This window comes from Pollicipes pollicipes, unplaced genomic scaffold (assembly GCF_011947565.3).
Source record: "Pollicipes pollicipes isolate AB1234 unplaced genomic scaffold, Ppol_2.1 Scaffold_7261;HRSCAF=8764_pilon_pilon_pilon, whole genome shotgun sequence".
NCBI lineage: Eukaryota > Metazoa > Arthropoda > Thecostraca > Pollicipedomorpha > Pollicipedidae > Pollicipes > Pollicipes pollicipes.
In genome coordinates, this window is record NW_023597054.1 from 63,750,529 (window position 1) to 63,773,068 (window position 22,540).

The window sequence follows — 22,540 nt, forward strand, 5'->3', positions numbered from 1 at the left end:
TACGGCTGGGTGGACGCAAGCAGGACACGCTGGCGCAGACCGGGGTGAGGCACGCGCTGCCGTTGGCTGGTGGTGGCATGGGGGGGTGATGACTGGGTGGAGTCCTGGAGGAGGGAAGGTGCTGGCGTGCTGGATGAGGGCGTTCGGAATGATACGAGGTTCGTGGTGCGTGTTGGAGCGGAATCAAGCCATGTTTGTTTGTTAAGGTCAGTGTATGTGGTGTGCGCTGTTCCGGTCGTGCCTGTGGTGTGAGTTTTCGGTGACCGGTTGAGTCCGTTTCCAGGTGATGTTTTATGAAGAGGAACGGGATATCATGACTGAGGCCGTGTCGCCGTGGATCACGGCTCTTCACTACGCATTCCAGGTAAGAAATATTACCTGAGGCGCCCCGCTTGCTGCACCATGTACACACTGTTAAGTTTGTTTTCACATGCTCGCGATATTAATTTATTTGCACACTGATTAGGTTGTAGTTTGAGCCATGCTCTTTCCTCATTCGTTTCTGCGCTTGTTGCGTGTTGATTTCGCTAACCAATATGTTGCATGTGTGCCACCTAGAGAAGACGCGTGTCTGATGTAGCTCTTCGGGTGTGAACCGCCAGCAATGACCAGCCGCCATCAAAGCCCGTACTCGGTAAGTCTGGCTGTCCGTGCCGCGTCCAGAGGCTGAGGCTGGCGACGCACCACCACCACGCCTGCCCACTGTCCGTGCTCAGGACTCGCAGCTGCTGTACCTGGTGATGGATTTCCACCCGGGCGGCGACCTGATGACGCTGCTGGACCGCTTTGACGGCGTGCTGGAGGAAGAGACGGCGCGCTTCTACCTGGCCGAGATTGCGCTGGCGCTGCACGATCTGCACGCCATGGGATACGTGCACAGGTTAGGCGCGTGTGCGGGAGTCGGGAAGGGGAGGGGGGCTACGCAGACAGGTCAATGCAGAGGCCATTTTGGTCCAGTCAGTTGCCAAGTCATTGTGTCGAATGCGTACGTGTAGGAGGTCCACAAGATGCATCATTGCGTGATAGTGATGATGTGTGTATTTGTCGACCATATGTAAGTTTTCTGTGCTTCTTTTTCCTCGGCTCGCAATTTACTGGCTTTGAGATTAACCAGTTCATGTTAAAGTGTGGACGCGAACGGACGTGAATTCTGCCTGCTTCTGGCCGCCGCGTAGCTATGTTGTTGACTGCCGTGGCTCCCGCCGTCGGTGCGGTCCGCCGGCCGCGGCCCCTCTGACGCCGCCGGCCGCCGCCCCGCTCCCAGAGATGTCAAGCCGGAGAACGTGCTGCTGGACCGGTGCGGCCACGTGAAGCTGGCCGACTTCGGCTCGGCGGCGCGGCTCGGCGCCGCGGGCTGGTGTCGGCCGCCATGCCGGTCGGCACGCCCGACTACCTGGCGCCCGAGGTGCTGCGCGCCGTCAACACGGCCGGCGCGCGCCAGCCGGCCAGCCCAGCCTACGGCGTCAGTCAGGGCAGGGGCTGGCGGACGGGGGCGGGCTGGTGTCGCACTGCGGTGTGCGGTTTGTTCCCGGGCGGTGTGGTGGCCGAGTGGAGAAGATCTTTGGTGATCCCCGTCATGTGATGACTGGTGAATGAGGATGATCTTGAGGTTGAGAGACGTGAGCTTGGTCCCCGCCGCAGGAAACTTTCGCTGGCCTTGTTTCTGTCAAGGCGTGGCAACGACACTGACCTCAGTAATTTCAATATGCGTAGTGAGTCACTTAACTATGAGCGCTTTGTCGGTATCTCCAGGTTTGCATTGTAGGACTGAATCTGTTGCGTTCTATTTCATGCACGCTGAACCACTGTTCAATTTTGACCGATGCGTTCGGCTGCGATGCCAAGTTATGACTGTGACAGTGACGTGTGTTAGACGGTAACAGAACAAGCGATGTCATCTTTAGATTTGCTTCCGTTGACGACAGCGGGTGTCCCCCTCCGGCATACCCTCATCGACGTGAAACCTTTACGCGTGCAGAAGGACTGCGACTACTGGTCCCTCGGAGTGGTCGCCTTCGAGATGCTCACTGGAAGAACACCGTTCAGTGATGACAAGCTGGGCTCGACCTACAACAACATCCAGCAGCACAAGGTAGGTGAAAGCGTTCTTGCATCTTGATGGACTCCAGGAGACCGTGCGCACAATGCCTCTCGTGGCCTGAGTAGGTTCGTCAGTAAGGTTGTGAAGTAAGGTTATTTCGCACGGCCCCGCCCGACGCTGACTCGTGTTCAGTAGCTGAGTAGGTTCGTCAGTAAGGTTGTGAAGTAGGGTTGTTTCGCACGGCCCGCCCGACGCTGACTCGTTTTCAGTAGCCTGAGTAGGTTCGTCAATAAGGTTGTGAAGTAGAGTTATTTTGCACGGTACGCCCGACGCTGAACTCGTGTTCAGTAGCGATGCTGCGAGCCGTCCGGTGGGTGATGAGCGGACGGCGCCGCGCGAGCCCTGCCGATCGTGCCCCGTACCTGCCGTCGGGGCGGCGCCGGACGTGGCGCTCACACCGCCACCCTCCGGCGACAGAAGCACCTGGTGCGGCCCAGCGAGCCGGCGCTGAGCGACGCCGCCTGGAGCCTGATCGCCGGCCCTGCTGAACCGACAACAACCGGCGCCTGGCGCACGCCGACGTGCTGCAGCATGCCTTCTTCACCAGCGTCGACTGGAACAACATCGCAACAGTGAGGAGCGCGCGCGGCTTCCGCACAGCTGTGGGCCGCTGGTTCCACGGCCCTGTGGCCGAACGGCGGCACCACGCGGCAGCCCGTGCTGTTTACTGTGCTTGTTGTTCCAACGCGATGGGTGCGGCGGACTTGTGAGGAGGCCCTGTGGAGCCATGACTTCGAATCAACCGTTTGGGTGTTGGGACAGTGATTGCGTTGCACGCATTGCTCTCCGAATAGCTGCGCACTTGGGCTGATAGCCGCATGCGGAGCTCTAGTGCGGCCGCCGTCTGACCGTCTCGTCGTCACTCGTGGCTGACCTGTCACGCTAAGTCTGACCCCCGTCCCGCCGCAGCGGTGCCGCCGTTCATCCCGACCGTGAACGGCGTGGACGACACGTCCAACTTCGACGAGGTGTGTCGCCCGAGCCCGCCGTCGCCCAGCCTGGACTCGCTGCTCTCGCAGCAGAAGTTTCTCCGGCCGCGAGCTGCCCTTCATCGGCCTTCACGTTCACCAAGCCGCTCGGCGAGACGCGTCCACTCAAGGACCGGTCAGTGGTGATGCGGGCCCGCTGCTGGGGAGTGCGGCGGGGTGGGGCGAGGGGGTGGTCCGGTTACGGAGGTGCCAAGGGTGACTGGTCTGGGCTGCTCAGCTGGTAGTTGGGTTGCCCGCTGGGTGGACGAACTCGTAGCAAAGTCGGGTATTCGGACGAAAGCCGTTGGCGAGTACTGGCGTGCATTCACTTGACACGTTCAGTGCAGTCTGTCCTTTTATGTTCTCTCTCTTCTTATCCTGCATCCCTCGCGATCGTCCCGCTTGTCCGGGGCAGGCTGCACGCGCCAGCCATGAGTGAGTCGAAGCGTCACCCGGCGGCTCCCCGTCCGAGCGTCGAGCACACACCCCGCAAAGGGGTCTCTGTGGGGACAAAACCTCGGTGGATGGGCCGTATCCATTCTCCTTCATCCCATGGCCCTGAAATGGCCGTGACTGGCGGAAAGGGCTCTAATCCAGACAGCAAACCAACCAACAGTGTTGGACCCGCGGCCCCGGTTTGCTCGCTCCCGCCGGACCTATCGTAAAAATGTACGGCGACCGCAATTGTCGATGGGTCGCCCTGTCGCACGTCCCCGCACGTTTCCACTCGTGCGGCGGGGTCGCTCGCTGCCGCCTGGCACCATATGATAGCCGCGGCCGACGCTGTCCGCAGGCAGCGCAGCAGCTCGCTGCTGCCGGCGGCCGACGCAGAGCCATCTAGCGAGCTGGAACGGAAGGTGTGCGCCCAGCGACGCCAGCTGCACACGCTGCGCGAGCGGCTGGACGAGTACGAGCGCGGCGAGGTCGGCAGCCAGCTCAAGCAGGTACTGACGCTCGTTCCCGGCCAGCTGGAGGGTGCGACCCCCGGGGGATGATGGGAGGTGTTGTGCTCGGCACCGCTTTGCGAGCTGGCAGCGCCGAATAAATCGGCTGGAAGAAGGGGAGGAGTGCTTGTGCTTTATGATTTATGTTGCAGTCCCGCGAGACCGGTGGATGTGCTAGTGAAGACATTGTGCACAGGGAATGCGTCATGTAAAGTGCCGTATATATATAGCGGGGTATTTGGATCGGATGTTATCTCGACCCGCGCGTGCACTGCTATTCTCCTTCCTCCCCAGCTGAGCGCGAAGGTGGATGAGAAGAGCGAGCGTCTACAGAAGATTGAGGAGGAGCGGAACCGGCTGGAGGCGGCTCTGGCCCGGGCCGAGGACAAGTCCGCTGTGAGTCTACATATTCTCCCCCATGTGCAGCACCGGGCTGTGTCGGAATCCGCGGCGCCTCGAGTGTCAGCCCAGCACTCGTGTTCAGCTGGTGGTCGTCCCCTCGCACATGATGACAAACACTGCGCAAATCTGAGCGTGCGGGTGGAGCGGTCGGCCGCGGCCGGACCCTCCCCGCTCGCGCTGATCTGACCCAGGTCCTGAGCCCCTGCGTGTGGCGCCGCCGCCGCCGCCGCCGCTGCACCGCCGCGCCTCACTCCCCTCCCGCTGCTAGGGCTACGTCCGCCTGCTGGAGGTAGAGAAGAAGGACCGCATGTCGACCGAGAAGCGCGCGCTCGAGCTGCTGCAGGACATCAAGCGCAAGTGGAAGCGCGACGAGGAGGAGCGGCTCAAGGTCATCCAGGACGAGGTCAAGGTGAGCTGACGGGATCAGCCGGCCGCCACACGGGTTATGTGGAGTTCGTGGAGCAGCGTGGGTTTTGCCATTGTCTGCGCGGCAGCGTGTGTGTGTGTGTGTGTGCGCGCGTGTGTGCGTGCGTGCGTCGGTGCTCCACGACGCACCCAGGTGCTGTGGCGATATAGCGTCGCATGTCTCACCCTGGCAGTATGGGCGGGCACCGCTGAGAATCGGACGCCGCACCTCTGGTTTCCCAGACGCGCTGCGTAACCACTGCACCATCGGTATCCTTGCATGGATGTGACGTTGCATGTGCCTAGCAGTAATATGAATGACGTCACCAAGCTGTCTGAGGCCCGAGCTTTACTATGACTGTCGTGGAACGGGAGAGCGTTCGTTGAACCGCCATCTGCCCGCAGCGGTACCAGGCCGAGTGCAAGTCGATGGAGGAGAAGTACCACTTCTCGCTGGAGAACCTGCAGCGCTGCCAGAGCCAGCTGAATGCCGCCGAGGAGGCCAGGAAGACGGCCGAGGAGGCCGCCAAACAGAACCAGCACAAGGTCAAGGAGGTACGTCTTGTCGTGGGCGACCGGAGCGCCGCCTCGTTCGGATCGGAGGGCACGACTAGGTCACTGGGATAATAGGCGGCCGAAATGAAAATTGAAGCGCCAACGTGTTGGGATGCCAGTTAGATCGCTCCATTTTGCCTGTCAATCCGCATTTTTTTGTGCGTGCTGGTTCTGCTGAAGTGCGACCAGTGTGAGTGCTGCTTCCACGGAAGTTGCAGTATTTTGAGTGTTTGGAAGGCGTCACACCGCGCCGCGCGACCTTCCCAACACGGTTGTATGGTGACTAAGACCAAAAGACCAGCCAAGACTTCGAGCCAAGAAGAAGTCTGACTGAATGACTGAGCTGGTGAGCGACTCTGGACTGCTGGGTGAGCGCGTGTGCCGCTCAGATAGTGGGTATGTCTCCGGGCAAATGGCACGAGACTGGATTGCTGGGCGTGCGTGTGTGCCCCTCGGATAATGGGTGTTTCTCCGGGTAAATGGCACGAGACTTGACTGCTGGGCGTGCGCGTATGCCCCTCAGATAATGGGTGTGTCCCCGGGTAAATGGCACGAGACTGGATTGCTGGGCGTGCGTGTATGCCCCTCGGATAATGGGTGTGTCTCCGGGTAAATGGCACGAGACGCGCGAGCAAGGGCTCCCGTTGTGGACCGTTTCGGTGACCGGCTGGGCCCGTTCGCTAGGTACTGGACAGCAGCCGAGTGGACTCGGCCGGACTGCAGCAGCGGCTGGAGCAGACGACGGCCGCCTCGCAGCAGCAGCTGCTCCAGCTGCAGCAGCAGCTCGCCGCCGGCCAGCGCGACCGCGACCAGCTGCAGGCGCAGCTGCAGCAGGCGGCGCGCGACCAGCGACGGCTCGAGCGACAGGTGAGGAGGGGGTCAGTCCGGACGCCCCGGGGCGTGACTGAGCTGCCCACGGCTCCACGTGGTGTCTGGCTCTAGCGGCGTTCGGGCCCAAGTTGTCTAAAGGCGTCATATGCGTTACGTGCTGTCCGACCGTCTTTCCCTGGCGCTAACACGGTGCTTCGCTATCTTCCGGGAAATGGCATGTGTTTACCTTTGACATATTCATGCCAAGCGCATTCCTGGCGTGTCTACGAAGGTTGTGTATCTGTCCAGCACGCTCAGGTTTTCCGTACGCCAACGCGCTCACGTGACCGTGTTGGAGTGTCCCCGCCCGTCGTGACGCCGCCTGACCGGCGGCAGCTGGAACAGACGACGGCCGACGCGGCGCAGCTGGCAGAGCTGCGCGCCGAGCGGGACCGGCTGCGTGCCGAGGCCGAGCGGCTGGCGCGCGCGCGCGGCGACGCCGAGGCGCGCGCCGATCGGTGCCAGCAAGGCGGCTCGGCGGCCGCCGCCCAGCTGGAGCGCCAGCTGGCCGAGCAGCGCCGCCAGACGGCCGAGCTCGCCGAGCAACTGCAGGTGGGCAGCCGGCACCGGGCACCGGGTGCGGGACTGTCCAGCGGTGGCCAAGCATGAACTGGGGATGGGTTTAAACGCTGGGTGCACGGTGTTCTGGGGTTTGTTCGATACTGAATCTGTTTTGTTCTCTTGCGCGATGGCCGTAGGACGTCGTTCAGCCTTATCGGTGGGCGGTGTTGATAGAGTTGTTTGTGTCTCTAGCTGTACTGCCGCGTCCGCAGCAGTGTGACAGCCACGGCGACGTGGTGTCTGTGGCTGTTTCTGCTGCTGACGTTGCCAACTTAGGAACTGCTGTCATCATCCGCCGTCGCCTGCCTTGAGTCCCACCGCCGTGTCCCTCTCTCAGGTCTCATGTTGTGCCTCTCCCTTTGTATCACGCCGCCTGTGCTTCCGCCACCGTGTCGCGCCATACCCGCCGCCGCCGACACTCCGCTCCGCCGCCGACACCCCGCTCTGCCGACAGTCGGCGCGCGCCCGCCGGGAGCAGTCGGCTGCTGCGCTGTCGGCGCGCGAGGCCGAGCTGGCCGGTCTGCGGGACGCGCACCTGGCCGAGGCGGCCGAGCTGCGGGCCCAGCTGGAGGCGGCGCACCAGGAGCGCGACGCCATGCTGCAGGACCTGCGCGTCACCCAGGACAAGGAGGGTACGGCACGCACGCACGCGCGCGCGGCGCGGCGCTTCGCGGCCCCGCTTGTGCGCTCCGGACGGCTGGCGATGGCCGGTTACATGGCGGCGTCGGGTAGCTGGGCCACTGGTTGTGTTCGGAAGGCTGGCGATGACCGGCTACCCTGCGGTATTGAGTGGCTGGGCCGCTGGTCGTGTTTAGAGACTTGCGGCTGTAGTTCGGGAGGTGGATTTTAAAGGGCAGTTCAGCTACGGGGGCCGTCCATCCACCGCCCGGGGAGGTCGGGGCACGCCCCGTATTTGCCGTACTGCGGACGTCTGGGGGTGGTGCCGTGCGGGGCGTCTGACCCGGGCGTGGTTACAGAGGATCACCAGCAGCGCATCTGTGAGCTGGAGACCACCCTCCTGGGCCTGGAGGAGTCGCTCAACAAGCTGGAGCACTGCAACGAGACGCTGCAGCACCAGTTGGCCAACGCCAGCGCCGCCGAGCCGCACGACAGGTGGATGGGCCTACACCCCGTCGGGCGCCCCCCCCCCCCCCCACATTTCACGGAGTCCCTCTTTCACAGTGCTGACCAAGCATGTTTCTGTCCTACTCTCGTGTTGCTTAATCCACATCTGCCTACCTTCTTGCTCTGCTGTTCTATGATTTGCTTGCATACCGGCTTATTGACTCTCATGCTTTGTTTTTGGCTGCCATCTGGCCCTCCTGTTGTCATGTTATTGTGTTGTCTTCAGGAGTGTAGTTTTCTTTCAATTTGGGGGGGGGGGGCGACACTGATATGCCCCCAACCTTTGGACAGTGGGCAAAATCCTGGGAGAAGCCTGTTTGTTGGCATATTTTGGGTGTAGGTTGGGTCATTTTCACTGTTCAGCAACCCCTCCACCTCCAACTCATTTTGTGAAACAACGCTCCTGCGTGTCTTATTCTCTTTGGTCTCCCGCCATTCTGTCCCTTTTTTTCGTGCAATGACATGCTCATTATTTGTCTTTCCGTCCTGTTTGTGTATTCTCCCGGCTACCGCCGCTGGACAAATCAGTGTCCGTCGCGCCTGGTAAACACCGCCCGTCTGCCGGCAGTGAGGAGCTGGCCAAGCTGAAGCAGTCGCAGCTGGTGCTGGAGACGCAGCTGGAGCGGACCGAGAAGCAGCTGGAGTCGGCGCGGGAGCGCGGCGCCGTGGACCGGCACAAGGTGGCCGAGCTGCAGGACCAGATCAGACTGGTACGTGTCGTCGCCCGGCCGGCCGCGTTCGCCGACCTTTCATCTCGCTGTCGGGCACGTCACATCAAATGTGATATGATGACTTGTAATGGTCCAGTACGCATCCTGTCGTAGTCATGTCCAGCTCGAATCTGACGTAGCTGTCTGTAAACCAACCTTAACTTTGTACCGCGAAGAAGATTTCTTGTCCACTCACTCACCAAACGCCAGCGTAATACGTAAGCCCGTCTCTGTGAGCCGTTCCGCCGCCCGCGCCGCAGAAGGACAAGCAGGTCGCCGACTGGAAGATCGACGTGCGCATCGCCAACCGGGAGGCGCGAGCGGCCGAGGCGGCGCTGGCCGAGCTGCGCCAGGCCGAGGCCGGCTGGGTGGCGGAGCGGACCGAGCTGACGCAGCGCGCCGGCCGGCTCGAGCAGCAGCTGGCCGAGCGGCAGGCCGGCCTCGAGCGCGCCGAACGCGACGTCGAGCGGCACGGTCGCGAGGCGCACGAGCTGAAGGAGGCGCACGAGGTGAGTCAATCGGTCGGCGAGGCGCGCCGGGGGCGTCTGGAAACAGGAGAAGTGCGCGCATCAATGACGGGGAAGGCGAAGCACAGGGAGAAAATTGGAAGCGGTCGCGTAAACGGAACTGGACTTAGGTTGTTGCTCAAGCAAGACGGAATGGGGTACTCGTAGATAAGACAGGATACAAGTTTGTGCACCAGCAAGTACGGTGTTTCATTTGTAGACCAAAGGAACTTGTAAAAAAGCAACAAATCCAGGTGTGTGTGTAAATGCATATGCAAATGCACAGAATCCACTCACGTTCATGCGCTACTCTACGTTTACAAGTATTGTTTCTAAGATAGGCTTTGAAAGATCGTTGTCACGATGATCGTCCTCATAAATCCTGGACTTTTGAAGATGTTTGTTAAAGTGGACTTGACGCTTAAGATTCGGACCATGTGCCGAGCGATTCGGACCGTCCCATCGTTCTGTCTGTGTGCTGATTTGGAAGTCAGTCGTCCCCAGCGAAGAGAGCCGTTCTCAGCCGGAATGTTGAATGAAGCCGTTCTCAGCCGGAATGAAGTACCGACCGCTCGCATCGGTGGGCCCGACGGCCTTCCCTTGCCGCGTCCGAGCCGGGCCCTTCTGACCAGCCACGTGCCCGTCCGCACACAGACGGAGGTGGGCCGCTGGGTGGAACAGGTGCGCGCGCTGGAGCGGGAGCTGGCCGAGGGCGCGGCGGCCGCCGGCCAGCGCGAGCAGGCCGAGCGTGCCGCCCAGCGCCTGCAGGAGCGGCTTGACGACCAGCAGGCGGCCGCCCAGCAGCAGACCGAGCGCACGCACCGCCTCCAGGAGACGGAGGAGGCGCTGCGCCGCGAGCTGGCCGACGCTCAGAAGAAGGCCGACCAGCAGGAGGCGGTGAGGACCGGGCGGCGCCGCTGGGTGGCGGGCTGGGCGAGTGGTACGCGAGTTTTGAGACTGGGATGCCAGCTTCGCTTCAAATGTGTTTATTTCCCTTTTTGCGGCCCTGGTACAGCATACTACCCTGACTTATTACCAATGTTTAGCACGTGAGCGAAGTTCAGCGATGTCACTTAAAGTACGCCGTATAACCCAAATAAGTTGATGTAACGCCAGAAAAGCTCTTGAATGTCGGGTGTTGAGCACGTCCCCAATGCAACGGAGCTCTCACTACTCTTCGGCTGTTACTAGAGCCTGACCGCTGTTGTTTATGGAGCCGTGGTTTACCTCGCATCTGAGCTGACGCGTCGCTGCCGACCATAGACGATCTCGTCCCTGAAGGACCTCTGCTCCACGCTGGACACGCAGCTGACCGACATGGAGCAGCTGCTGAAGAAGCAGGAGGCCGACACAGATAAGCAGGAGCAGAACAAGTCAGTGTGTAGCGCAACCCACCGGCTGCGGACTTGGCCACAGCCTGCCGGGGTGTAGCCGATGCTTATGGTGTCACATAACACGATTAGGCGAACGAGAACAACGTATCGTCGAGCGGGCACAAAAGATCCCTTGTGTTAAGCTGCTGTTTCAGACCCTAAATCCCTTAAAGTTCCTCTTCGCCAGACTTCAGTTCAAACATTGTTCGCACGCACCACTCGGACCACTTAGCTGGCCAAGGACCGCGACCACGGAGCCAGCTGGTAGCTTAGAACGTTCTTGTTTTGACCGCACTGACTCTGGCCTCATCTCTGACGACACCCTGCGTGTGCACCCCTCCGGATCAAGTTAGCCCTGTCTGCCGAGGTCTGCCTTTTGTCTCGCCCTGTTCTTGTGACTCGAGCCTAATGGTCCGTTGTGTGTCCCTCCCGCCAGGTCTCACGGCCTGTTGTTTGCCCCCGCCCTCCAGGTCCCTAACAGCCCGTTGTGTGCCCCTTCCCGTCAGGTCTCTAACGGCCCCTTTTTGTGCCCCTCCCCGCCAGGTCTCTCATGGTCTTGTGTACCTCTCCCCGCCAGGTCTCTCACGGCCCGTTGTGTGCCCCTCCCCGCCAGGTCTCTCATGGTCTTGTGTACCCCTCCTCGCCAGGTCTCTCACGGCCCGTTGTGTGCCCCTCCCCGCCAGGTCTCATGGTCTTGTGTACCCCTCCTCGCCAGGTCTCTCACGGCCCGTTGTGTGCCCCTTCCCGTCAGGTCTCTAACGGCCCCTTTGTGTACTCCTCCCCGCCAGGTCTCTCACGGCCCGATGTGTGCCCCTCCCCGCCAGGTCTCTCATGGTCTTGTGTACCCCTCCCCGCCAGGTCTTTCACGGCCCGTTGTGTGCCCCTCCCCGCCAGGTCGGCCCTGTCGGACGAGATCGCGCGCCTGCAGACCGAGCTTCGCTCCGCCAAGGCGGGCGCCAACGAGGAGAAGTCGCTGAAGCTGTTCCAGGAGCGGCGCGTCCAGGACCTGGAGCGCCGCCTGCAGGAGCAGGAGGCCGACGTCGAGACCGAGCGTGACATCCTGAAGAAGGACCTGGACGAGTACCGCGAGCTGTCACACGGTCTCACCAACCAGGTGAGCCGAGGGCTGCACTCGTGGGACGCTGAAACGTTTGGTGGTTCGCCAAGCACGCTAACAAGCGGCAAGAATGCTGATGAGTGTTGGATATCCCAGTAATTACCAGTGTTTGGGGAGCGCGGGAGAAAAACGTCCATGCCCGTCAGTCTGTGCGCGTTCCCAGATTTTCTTTGTCGCTGCGCTGCGGTTCCGTTCTGTGCCCTTTTCCACGCCCATGTCGGCGACATCTTGTGCGCACGTGACGGCGGCGCCGCGCTCCGCTGGTCTGACGGCTGGGTGTCGGCGCAGCTGTCGCAGCACGACCAGCAGCTGTCGGAGGCGCAGACGCAGCTGCGCCAGCTGGAGCGGCGCGAGGAGCAGACGCTGCGCGAGATGGCCCGGCTCAAGGAGGAGACGTCCGGCCTGCTCACGCAGATCCACTCGCTCAAGGACTCCAACTTCCAGCTGACCGAGGCGCTCGAGAAGGCCGTCGACCGCGCCGAGGCCTTCAAGGAGAGGTCAGCCGGGGTCGCCGCGCGCTGCGTCCGCCGACTGGGCCGGGCGGTTGGTAGCAGGAAGCGCCATTGGTTTTGGCGGTGAATTCTCGGACCGCATGGTCCTCACCTGCTGCTTCTTATGCGTGCTGACTGCTACCAACTGGCAACCATCAGCATCAGCAAGCTCATGCCCGATCTAGCCTGGCTCGAAACATCGTAACCTAGGGTGCCGGGGCCTGCCCTGTGCTGACCATTGCCCGGCCCGGCCAGCCTTAGCCCGCGCCGCCGTAAGCCAATGCTGACCGTTGGCGTTGACCTGCCGTGGCCGGGCAGGATCGCCGAGCTGGAGGGCGTCATCTCGGAGATGCAGCTGAGCTACGACGAGAAGGAGCAGCGGCTGGAGGGCACGCTCGGTCAGCAGACCAAGCTGATCGACTTCCTGCAGGCCAAGTCGGAGGCGCCGCCGCGCAAGAAGGTGGGTCTGTCGTCGGTGCTGGGACGGGCCCGGGAGCCGCGGCTGGACTCCGGGGCGGGCCGGGAGCCGCGGCTGGACTCTGGGGCGGCCCGGGAGCCCTGGCTGGGCTCTGGGGCGGGCCGGGTAGCCGCGACTGGACGCAGGGACGGGCCCGGCAGCCGCGGCTGGACTCCGGGGCGGGCCGGGGGCCGCGGCTGGCGGTGTGGGCCACCGCAGCCGGGCTCGGCTCTGGTACCGGTGGCGGGTGGTGTTGGTAGGCCGCCGGACGGCCCCAGGGTGGGATTTAGGTTGAGCTTTGGTCCTGGATCTTGAGTGTGGAATTTGGAAGGATGTCTTGTGGGTTTTGAATGGCCCAGAAACGGCAAGAACGCTATATCCATATGTATATGATACGTGACAATATATGATATATATTGCCATATATCATAAGCCATTGCAATTGCATTTATTTTGGTAGTGCTTTGCATCATTCACAACGTAATACGGAACGATGCTCTCTATCCCCAGTCAACTCATTTCCTTGCCCGGGCTCTCTCGAGGCCCGGACAAGCCGGAGGGCGCTCTTGTCCCGCTGTCGCCGCGGCGTCGGAGCAGCGGCCGTCCATCAACACGCCACGGCCGCTGCCCGGCCTGCCTCTCAGCCACAGTCTCTGGCGCCGCCCGGCCCGTCCATCACCACGCCACGGCCGCTGCCCGGCCTGCCTCTCAGCCACAGTCCCTGACGCCGCCCGGCCCGTCCATCAGCGCACCACGGCCGCTGCCCGGTCTGCCTGTCAGCCGCAGTCCCTGACGCCGCCCGGCCCGTCCATCACCGCGCCACGGCCGCTGCCCGGCCTGCCTGTCAGCAGCAGTCCCTGACGCCGCCCGGCCCGTCCATCACCGCGCCACGGCCGCTGCCCGGCCTGCCTGTCAGCAGCAGTCCCCGACGCCGCCCGGCCCGTCCATCACCACGCCACGGCCGCTGCCCGGCCTGCCTCTCAGCCACAGTCCCTGACGCCGCCCGGCCCGTCCGCAGACGCTGGCCGACCGGCTGTTCGGTGAGAAACAGAAGGAGAACTGCACGCCCGTGCCGCTGAAATACCGTGACCTGGAGCGGCTGTTGGAGCGAGAGCGCATGCGCACCAAACAGGCCAACGACCAGCTGAACCGGGCCAGGGCCGAGATCGTGTCCCTTACCAACAAAGGTGAGCCGGCGGCGGCTGAGGAATGGTGCGGGGCACGGAGCGCTGGAGGGCCCGGACAGTAACTTGAGAAGACGACAGGCCGCTGGCAGGGGGTTTGTGGGGCTGCGACTTGTGTTGTATGTTTGGAGTGTCTTGACTGGTGTCATGGTTGCTTGGTGTGTTCTTTATTTTTCTTGCATGAATTTGGTCATGTAAAGAGAATGAGTGTGGGCGGAGTATGCTCATTGGCTCAGTCGCAGTGCCGATGAAAAAAGCAACACCATAAGGAGCAATGTGTAGATGTTTAAATGTCGTAATCGGTCTGGGTTTGAAGCCAGGTGTCTTGCCTCCAGCTGCAGTCACAGGGGAACATCGGGAACATCAAACAATTAATTTATATTTTAATGGCTGCAAGGTGATAGATGGTCGCCGTCACACACGTTTGGTGTCTTGCTTTTTGTACGGGAATAACCGTGCGGAGATGGCAACAGGACATACGTTGTTCATCTCAACAATGACCGTTCGGTAAAATGCTCCGGCTAGTCAGCGACGCAAGGTATCTTCACAAGTCGCACACGAACCGCACACGACCGCCATCGTGAACTCGGCCGTGGCGTGAGACCGGCACGTGACCTGGCGCCCCGCCCGTGCGCCGGCAGTGCCCACCTGTCCGGACACGCCGTGCCTGGGCGGCACGCCGCAGTCGCGCCAGGCGCTTCGTCTGCTGGCGCAGTCGCCGGGGGTGCAGAGCACGCCGGCGGCGCGCGGCGCCCGCGCCGGCGCGCCGCCGCCGCCAGCCACGCCCACGCCCACGCCGCAGCGCATGCACCATAACATCCCGCACCGGTTCGACACGGGCCTGATGACGCGGGCCGCTAAGTGCGCCGCCTGCCTGGGCCCGGTGCGCTTCGGACGCACGGCCGCCCGCTGCGCCGAGTGTCACATCACTGCCCACCCCAAGGTACGGGCGCTGTGCCGAGTGTCACATCACCGCACCCCAAGGTACGGCTGCTGTGCCGAGTGTCACATCACTGCCCACCCCAAGGTACGGGCGCTGTGCCGAGTGCCACATCACCGCACCCCAAGGTATGGGCACTGTGGCGGGTGGCACGTGGCCACCGCTCTCCCCCCGGTGCAGTCGGGTGATAGGCCTGCGGCCGGCGATCAGCAGCGGGGCTGGCGTCCTTGATCGGATGGAGAGGATCTCAGTTTGGTTGTCGTGATGCATCAGCTTGATGTGTCTCCATGAGCTCTGCAGTCAAGCTGGAAATCGCACAGCATTGCCGACTGTTCTCGGTGTGTCGGTGGACCTCCAAGTCGGCAGTTTTGAAAGCTGAAGCTCTTAAGACTCCCTCATCAGTATGGCCGTCGGTGCCCCGGCCGGGTGCGCGTGCGTCTCCTCCGCCGTGCGCCGGGTGCCGCTGACGCCGCCTCCCGCTGCAGTGCGCCGGCGAGCTGCCGCGCACCTGCGGCCTGCCGGCGGCGCTGGCGCGGCACTTCTCCGACTCGTGGCAGCAGTCGGACGCCTCGCCGGCCGTGCGCCGTGTCGCCGGGCCGCCCAAGCCGCCCCGACAGCCCTCCGAGGACACGCCCACCGCCGGCCGCGGCTGGATCCGGGTGCCCAGGTGTGTGACGGGGTCCGGGGCGCCAGGTGCGTGGTGGGGTCAGGGGCGCCAGGTGCGTGGTGGGGTCCGAGGCGCCAGGTGCGTGGCGGGGTCAGGGGCGCCAGGTGCGTGGTGGGGTCCGAGGCGCCAGGTGCGTGGCGGGGTCAGGGGCGCCAGGTGCGTGGCGGGGTCAGGGGCACCGGGTTCGTAGTGGGATCAGTGTGTGCAGGTGCAGGGCTGGGTCGTTGTACCCAGATGGGCATGTGGATCGCTGTGCTTGTTACGGTACGACAGCTGAATTAGGGCTCATAGGTGCTCCGAAGAGGGATAAATTGGGCGTTTGTATGGTTCACTATTCATTCCCGTGCCACCAATACCAATACCAACAAAGGCAATGGGCGACATGCGAACAGGAAGTCCCAGGATTCAGACCCCAATGATGGCCCAGCGGGGCCATCATTACAGCGGCGGGCGGTGACCAGTCCGTGACGGACATGATGACCCAGCGGCGGGCGGTGACCGGCCCGTGACGGACATGATGACCCAGCGGCGGGCGGTGACCGGCCCGTGACGGACATGATGACCCAGCGGCGGGCGGTGACCGGCCCGTGACGGACATGACCCAGCGGCGGGCGGTGACCGGCCCGTGACGGACATGATGACCCAACGGCGGGCAGTGACCAGTCCGTGACGGATATGATGACCCAGCGGCGGACGGTGACCGGCCCGTGCGCCCCGCGTCCGGCAGGCCCGGAAAGGCCGGCTGGGAGCGTCGCTTCCTGCGCGTGGAGGAGGGCCAGCTGACGCTGTACGCCGAGGAGCCGTCGCCGGGCGGGCTGGCGCCGGCGCCGCTGCAGACCATCGACCTCCGCTCGGGCCACGTGCACGTGGACGCCGACGTGGCGTACTCCGAGGTGCCGCAGCTGGCCCGCCGCGACTTGCCTTACGTGTTCAAGGTACGGCCTCCGGTATCGGCGTGTGGCGCGGGTGGCGGGCCGGTCGGGGCAGGCCGGCCCGTCTCCTGGTGGCGATCGAGGCGGGATGGCGGAGTACGCAGCGGGCAGCGGTAGGTTGTCAGTTACCGCGGTGCGTTCTGTGGCAGCTGTGGTGGATGTGTCATCCGACGAAGGGATCGAGGGGCTGGCCATCGGTAGTGAGTCATCGCTTGGTCTAAGTCGTCGAAATGCTGAGCGCATTCTAGGTTTGGCCCCACTTGTCCTGGGAGTGTTTGCGTAAAGTGTAAATGTAACCAGAGAAATACCGTATACGACGCCCGAATGCAGCAGCTGAATACGGCCGCTCCGTGTTACAGCTGTGCGCCGGGCCCAGACGACCGTTAGCCCTTGGGGCCTCTGTTGACGTGGCGGAGGGGGATGTTGAGGGATGCCCCGCTGTCGTGTCCCTCGTAACGCCGCGCGCCGCCGCCCCACACACAGGTGGGCATCGTGCAGGAGACGACCTGCTGGCCGGCCAAGTCGTACCAGTTCCTGTGCAGCAGCCTGCCGGAGAAGCAGCAGTGGGTGGGCCTGCTGGAGTCGCTGGTGCCGCCGCCGGCCGCCGCCGGGCCGGCCGACGGCCGCGGCTCAGCCCGCGCCAGCCTCGTGTACGCCGCCGACGGCGCCGACTGCATCGACATCAACTGCGCGCACCTCGTCACCGACCAGGTGGGACGGCGGACGGCCGGCCGCGCCGGGCGTCGGCGCTCCGGGTTTGCCGCGTCCAGCGTGGCCGGCGTGATCACCAGTGCGACGGCATTGTGACTGATATATTATGTTTTTTACTGAGGCGTTTGTGCAGGTGTGATGCGCAGATGACACCCGCGAATCTGTGTCGTGACTCATTGCATGTGACGTAACCGCAAGCTGAGCTGCAGTGCAATGTGGAGCGACATGCAACCCGACGCTGCCGTGGCCTGTTCTGACACCCGTGGCCTGTTCTGACACCCGTGACCTGTGCTGACACTCGTGACCTGTGCTGACACACGTGACTTGTGCTGACACCGTGACCTGTGCTAACACTCGTGACCTGTGCTGACACCGTGACCTGTGTTGACATCCGTGACTTGTGCTGACACCGTGACCTGTGTTGACACCCGTGACCTGTGCTAACACCCGTGACCTGTGCTGACCCCGTGACCGCCTCCGGCCGCCAGCTGATGCTACTCGGCACGGAGGACGGCCTGTACTCGCTGTCGCTCACCGACGGCCGCACGGAGCGACGCATCAAGGTGGACGGCTTCCCGCCTGTGCTCATGATGAGGGCCGTGCCCGAGGTTGACCAGCTGGTCTTCATCGCAGGTGGGCCTCTGCTGCTGGCCAGGCTGGCCTGCCCGGACCAAGGTGCCGCGCTGGTGCAGCCACAAACCGATATACATACCACCACATCGGCAACACCTGTCTTAGCTGGCTAGCATACGTGTCCAAATAGAAAGAGGGGTATCAGCTGTAACATGGCATAGACTCGCAGGTACACTGGTCAACTAAGATATACCAGGCGAGTTATGGGCAACTCGACCCGCTGGCTTTCTTTTGTGAAATGTACGCGTTGGCCAGCCGAAATCAACGCTGCATTTGCTTGTGTCGTATGTGTTATAGCTAAGGCATACCCCACCCGTTCACACACGTGGGTTTGGTTTAATGCGATGCGCTAGCCCCTCTTTGCCGACCGCACACTCTGGTCATATAGCCATCTAGCCGTTCTCGGTTTAGTGGTATTAGATATACATACATACATCATATATATATATATATATATATATATATATATATATATATATATATATATATATATATATGTATATACACACAGTCACGTGACTGTTGGCTTATCTAGTGCACGCTTCTACATTGCAAGGCAACGTGGGATTCCGCTTTTGTGACGCATACGTGCCGTGCAAAGTTTTGCTGAATTCGAAAGCGTCCTCTGCTTGGGACTATAGCAAAGAGATTTGGAGTGAGGCATGCGTCACGGTTTCTTCCATGGTAACTCGGTGTCTTCGTGAGCATGTCGCACGTACCCTCACAGCCAGCTTTCCCGTCCCTTTAAAGGCTAGCAGTGCGTGCTCATTGTCTTAAGGTTTCGACTGAAGCGCTCCAGTCTAGACGCCAACATATCTGTCAGCCTCTTTAGTCTGCAGCATCGCGCCGTGCTGCGGGTGGTGGGGGGGGGGAGGGGGGGGGGGGGGCTCCGGGCGCGCTCACAGTCGACCGCGGCCGCCGACAGGCAAGGAGCACGAGCTGCGTGTGGCGCCGCTGAACGCGGTGCGCGCCTGCGCCGAAGCGGCCTCGGTGTCGGCCGCCCGACTGGACGCCTGGCGACTGGAGGGCCTGCAGAGCTGCCACCTACTGGCCGCCGGCGCCACCGGCGACAAGCAGGCGTTCGTGTGCGCCGCCTCCTCCAACCGCGTCTGGTGAGCCGCTGACGACGCCTCAAACCGAACGCACTAGGCCACTGTCCTGTCTAAGCGGGCCTGGTGAGGCAGACCTCGCCTCAAACACGTTACATGAGTACCAAAATAAGCGTCATTTGTATTTCCAGCTGTATACCTGATAGGCTACGCGGGCCGCCCGTCGCCTCACTGGCGATCCGTATTCACCAGGGTCGCCTGGCGCGGTGGGCTGCCTTCCAGTGCCTGTTGCCGGGGTGGTGGTGACCGTTGACCGAGCTTTGGTCCGCCGTTCTTTAGCCTATTCCGCTGGAGTTACGACCTGACCACCTACCAGCTGGTGAAGCAGTTCAGCACGCAGGAACCAGCCACCTGCCTGCACTTCACCTCCAGCTCCATCATCATCGGCACCGACCGCTTCTTTGAGGTCGACCTCTGCAACTTTGCCATTGAAGGTCGGTCAAGGCAGTGGTTGCCTCCAGCGTTCTGGCGGAGTCAAGTGTGGATCGCACGTCAGCGCCAGTGCTGAGCACTTGGAGCGATGTTCGGACACACTGGTACTCGACCGGTGACAGCATTTGGTTCGCTCCGGAGGCCGGGGAGATGCTCGGACACACTGGTACCCAGCCCGTGACATCATTGGTTCGCAGTGGCCCCGGGGGGCAAGCAGCAGGCGGCGATGCACGCTGGTCAGTCTGTAAATGTCCAGATGTCCAGATCCGGATGGCGCGATGGCTTGGTCTGGTGTGCTGGATCCGCGGCACGGTCTGCTGAGGCGTGTGCACACCCCGCGAGGACGGGAGACGGCGGTGACGCGGGCGTCGCCGTCGAGCCCCGCCGCTGTCTGCTGTGTTTAACGCCGCGGGTCTGACCGCGCGTTGGGCAGAGTTCCTGGACTCGTCGGACGCCAGCCTGGCGTACATCGTGTACGGCACCAGCCAGATGCGCTCGTTCCCGGTGGCGATCCTGGCCGTCTCCGAGAAGGAGTACCTGCTCTGCTACCACGAGCTGGGCGTGTTCGTCGACCAGTTCGGCTCGCGCTCACGCAAGCAGGACATCAAGTGGACCCGCCTGCCGTTGGCCTTCGGTGAGCTCACGGGCGGTGGCTCCGCTGGAGCAGACAGCTGAGAGTCCCTTTGGAACCCAGTGGTATAGACAGGGAAATTATAAAGAAGATACTAAGGTTTGTGCGAGTGGGTGTGTACTTTTTGACCCAGATGTATTGACACATCAAGCCCTTATCACGATCTGTAGTGTTCGTGGTGTGTGGAACATTCTGAATCGGTGTAACGAGCAGTCAAAGGAGGTTAAACCGCGGGTACGTTCAGAGCAACGCCGAAAATGTGTGGCATGTTGTGCCCTCGCTTCACGCTCATCTCTCGCCCTCACCGCAGCGTACCAGGCGCCGTTCCTCTTCATCTTCCACTTCCACGCGGTGGAGGTGGTGGAGGTGGCGCGCGGCTCGTTCCGTGACGCGGACGCGGTGCCGCCGGCCGTCAGCCAGCTGGAGCTGGCCGGCGCGCGCTTCCTGGCGCCGGCCGGCGCCGCCGGCGGCGTGTACCTGGCCACCTCCCTGCCGGCGCGGACCGAGCTGCACCGGCTGGCCGTGCTCAGCGAGGCCGTGGAGGACGCCGCCAGCGTCAGCAGCTGGGCCGACACGGACAGGTGGGCGTGCCGGCCGGGCGGCGGCGGCAGTAGCGGCGGTGTGAGGTCTGGACGGCGGCACCGCGGGGTGGGATGTGCTTGGGATGAGTCGCTTCTGGCTGGCGGTCCTGCTGAGGGATGTGTATTGTTGGCCTTCGCTGGCAGGTGCGGAGTGCTTGAACACGCCCCTGGGCGCCGTGTCGCTCTGTGGCGCACCTGGCCCCGCCCTTGACGGACTGCGGTCCCGCGTGACGCTCGTAACACCCGGCGGACCTCTTCTGCGCGTGACGTGGCGTGACGCGCGGCCGACAGCGCGACGGCTACGGAGCAGACGGCCGAGCCGGACGCCGGCTCGCTGGAGTTCAGCTTCACGCCGTCGGTGATGGAGTCGCTGGAGGAGGCCAGCGGCGACACGCTCTCCATCGGCTCCGACCTCAGTAGCATGTCATCTGGCAGCCAGCCGTCGCGACACGTCAGTGGGGACCGACTCCGGGGCGTCGGTGCGGTGGGAGTGCACTGTCCGACACGTCAGTAGTGACCGGCTCCGCGGCGTCAGTACGGCAGTAGTGCACTGTCACATGTCAGGAATTACCGGCTCCGGGGGCGTCGGTGTGGCGGTAGTGCACTGTCCGACACGTCAGTAACGCCGGCAGTCGCGTCAGTGGTGGCGTGCAGTGGTGTCAGTGGTACTGCGCCGTCCCGGCACGTCATTACCATCAGTGATGTGATCGGTGGTATCCGTCATGGGTACTGTAGCGTTTCTTCAGTAGTTCATCGACCTGCGTGGGAGATCTGTCGTCAGGGCGGGGGGTTCAGAGCGTTTTTGAGCACGAAGTATCATGCTGCATATGAGCCTCTCAGACTTGTGAAATCTGGCAGGGTCCCCTGCACTACAAGCGAGCTGGCCTGAACGACACTGACTCGATCACTGCGGGTTGGCTCTGTTACATCACGCCACCCGCCCGTGAACTGTCGGATGGTGATTCGTTTGAAGCCGACATGCCGACGATTGGGGTCAGAGAGCGCTGCTGACCTGCTGCTTCCTTCCGCCCGGCAGGTGCGCTTCAATGAGACCGTGCGGGTTCGCCAGCACAACCGGCCCGCTGAGGCGCCCACTAGCGACGCCAAGCGGCGCAAACGCTAAACAGACGCGCTCCGACCGGCAAGATATTAATCCAGCGCGCGTGGAGTAACGCGCCGTGCATGGCAAGTCGAGGACGTCGGGTAGTTTAATGGCGCCTCGGCCGTGTACTTAAATAGTCGTGTGGTTAGTTGTGAAGTGGACCAGGGAATACAGGCCCCGTGAATGTGTCGCTGACCTGGGCCGAGTGCGACGCCGCAGTGAGGACCGCTTCCGGTTGTGATGGCGGACCGCTGAGTTTATCCGCCTTCGCCTGCCACCTCTTGCCCTTCTGTCTTTCTGTCCCGCCCGCTTCCCGCTTCCTGTTCTGTTCAGCTGTGTTCAATGGTGGCATTATGGTGAGCTTGCTTGCTCCACACGGGCTGTGTGCCTTCCCTTGCCTCTGTGCGCTGACCAGACCGAAATACACACATACGAGTTTCTGTTGAGGCTTTCGTCGGACTGAAGCTGGAGACCGCGGCCATTTTCTGGCGAGCTAATGATAGACTGTCGTCAGTCGGTGTGCGCGTCGACTGACAGGGATGTCATCGTCATTCATGGGCCGATTTATGATGAAGCAGAACGTGGCGTGTGCCTACTGCTACCCATATCAACCTTCATCCGTATAAATTGCGTGTGCGGAGCACGGCCCTGTCGCATGGTAAAGGGAGGGGGAAGGGGCGAAGCTGTCTAAGTCTGACGCTTCCACCGCGCTGTAGAAGTCGGGAGGGTATGCCGCACCCGGGCTCCCTCCGAAGTCGCGTCGACTATCGCACAGGGGCGCCGCCGCAGCGCAGCGGGAGGCGCGGCGTTCCCAGCACGGCACGCCGCCCCTGGAGGGCGGCTGCCGGCGGAGCGACCCGCCGGGGTGGCGCCGACGCTGCGCCGGCTTGTCCGGGGCTGAACGGGCCGAAACGGCCGGCAGCACTTCACTCCCATAGCGTAGCAGTAACCGGACCGTAGCGGAAGGCCTAGGCCGCGCTCCCAGCCATCAGGCGACGACATGACATCGCGCAGTCCGTCAACGGACCGCGCG

The 22,540-nt window shown here is 62.6% G+C and overlaps 1 protein-coding gene and 2 long non-coding RNA genes across 3 annotated transcripts; all 3 read left to right on the forward strand.

Moving 5' to 3' along the window:
- Nucleotides 1-23: 23 nt before the first annotated feature.
- Nucleotides 24-20,238, forward strand: LOC119111726 (citron Rho-interacting kinase-like; the record flags this gene model as incomplete). Its single annotated transcript, XM_037235532.1, is given in 37 exon segments — nucleotides 24-44; nucleotides 284-364; nucleotides 717-880; nucleotides 1,265-1,347; nucleotides 1,350-1,462; nucleotides 1,979-2,092; nucleotides 2,519-2,579; nucleotides 3,011-3,076; nucleotides 3,121-3,205; nucleotides 3,863-4,013; nucleotides 4,308-4,409; nucleotides 4,684-4,824; nucleotides 5,226-5,375; nucleotides 6,060-6,242; nucleotides 6,582-6,611; nucleotides 7,372-7,438; nucleotides 7,784-7,919; nucleotides 8,605-8,641; nucleotides 8,902-9,018; nucleotides 9,076-9,150; nucleotides 9,943-10,044; nucleotides 10,411-10,520; nucleotides 11,415-11,634; nucleotides 11,926-12,134; nucleotides 12,447-12,588; nucleotides 13,604-13,772; nucleotides 14,411-14,500; nucleotides 14,549-14,712; nucleotides 15,267-15,376; nucleotides 16,104-16,311; nucleotides 16,792-16,896; nucleotides 16,939-17,019; nucleotides 17,508-17,652; nucleotides 18,578-18,764; nucleotides 19,041-19,195; nucleotides 19,627-19,827; nucleotides 20,135-20,238. Coding segments are annotated over 36 exon segments (4,455 nt in total), but the record flags the coding sequence as incomplete, so codon positions are not given.
- Nucleotides 7,341-8,537, forward strand: LOC119112216 (uncharacterized). The gene is made up of 3 exons (XR_005095695.1): nucleotides 7,341-7,438; nucleotides 7,784-7,919; nucleotides 8,500-8,537. It is a non-coding gene; the product is annotated as an uncharacterized LOC119112216 (long non-coding RNA).
- Nucleotides 20,239-20,369: 131 nt separating the features above from the next.
- LOC119113171 (uncharacterized) lies at nucleotides 20,370-21,947 on the forward strand. Its single transcript, XR_005095841.1, has 3 exons — nucleotides 20,370-20,405; nucleotides 20,697-20,856; nucleotides 21,442-21,947. It is a non-coding gene; the product is annotated as an uncharacterized LOC119113171 (long non-coding RNA).
- Nucleotides 21,948-22,540: the final 593 nt, after the last annotated feature.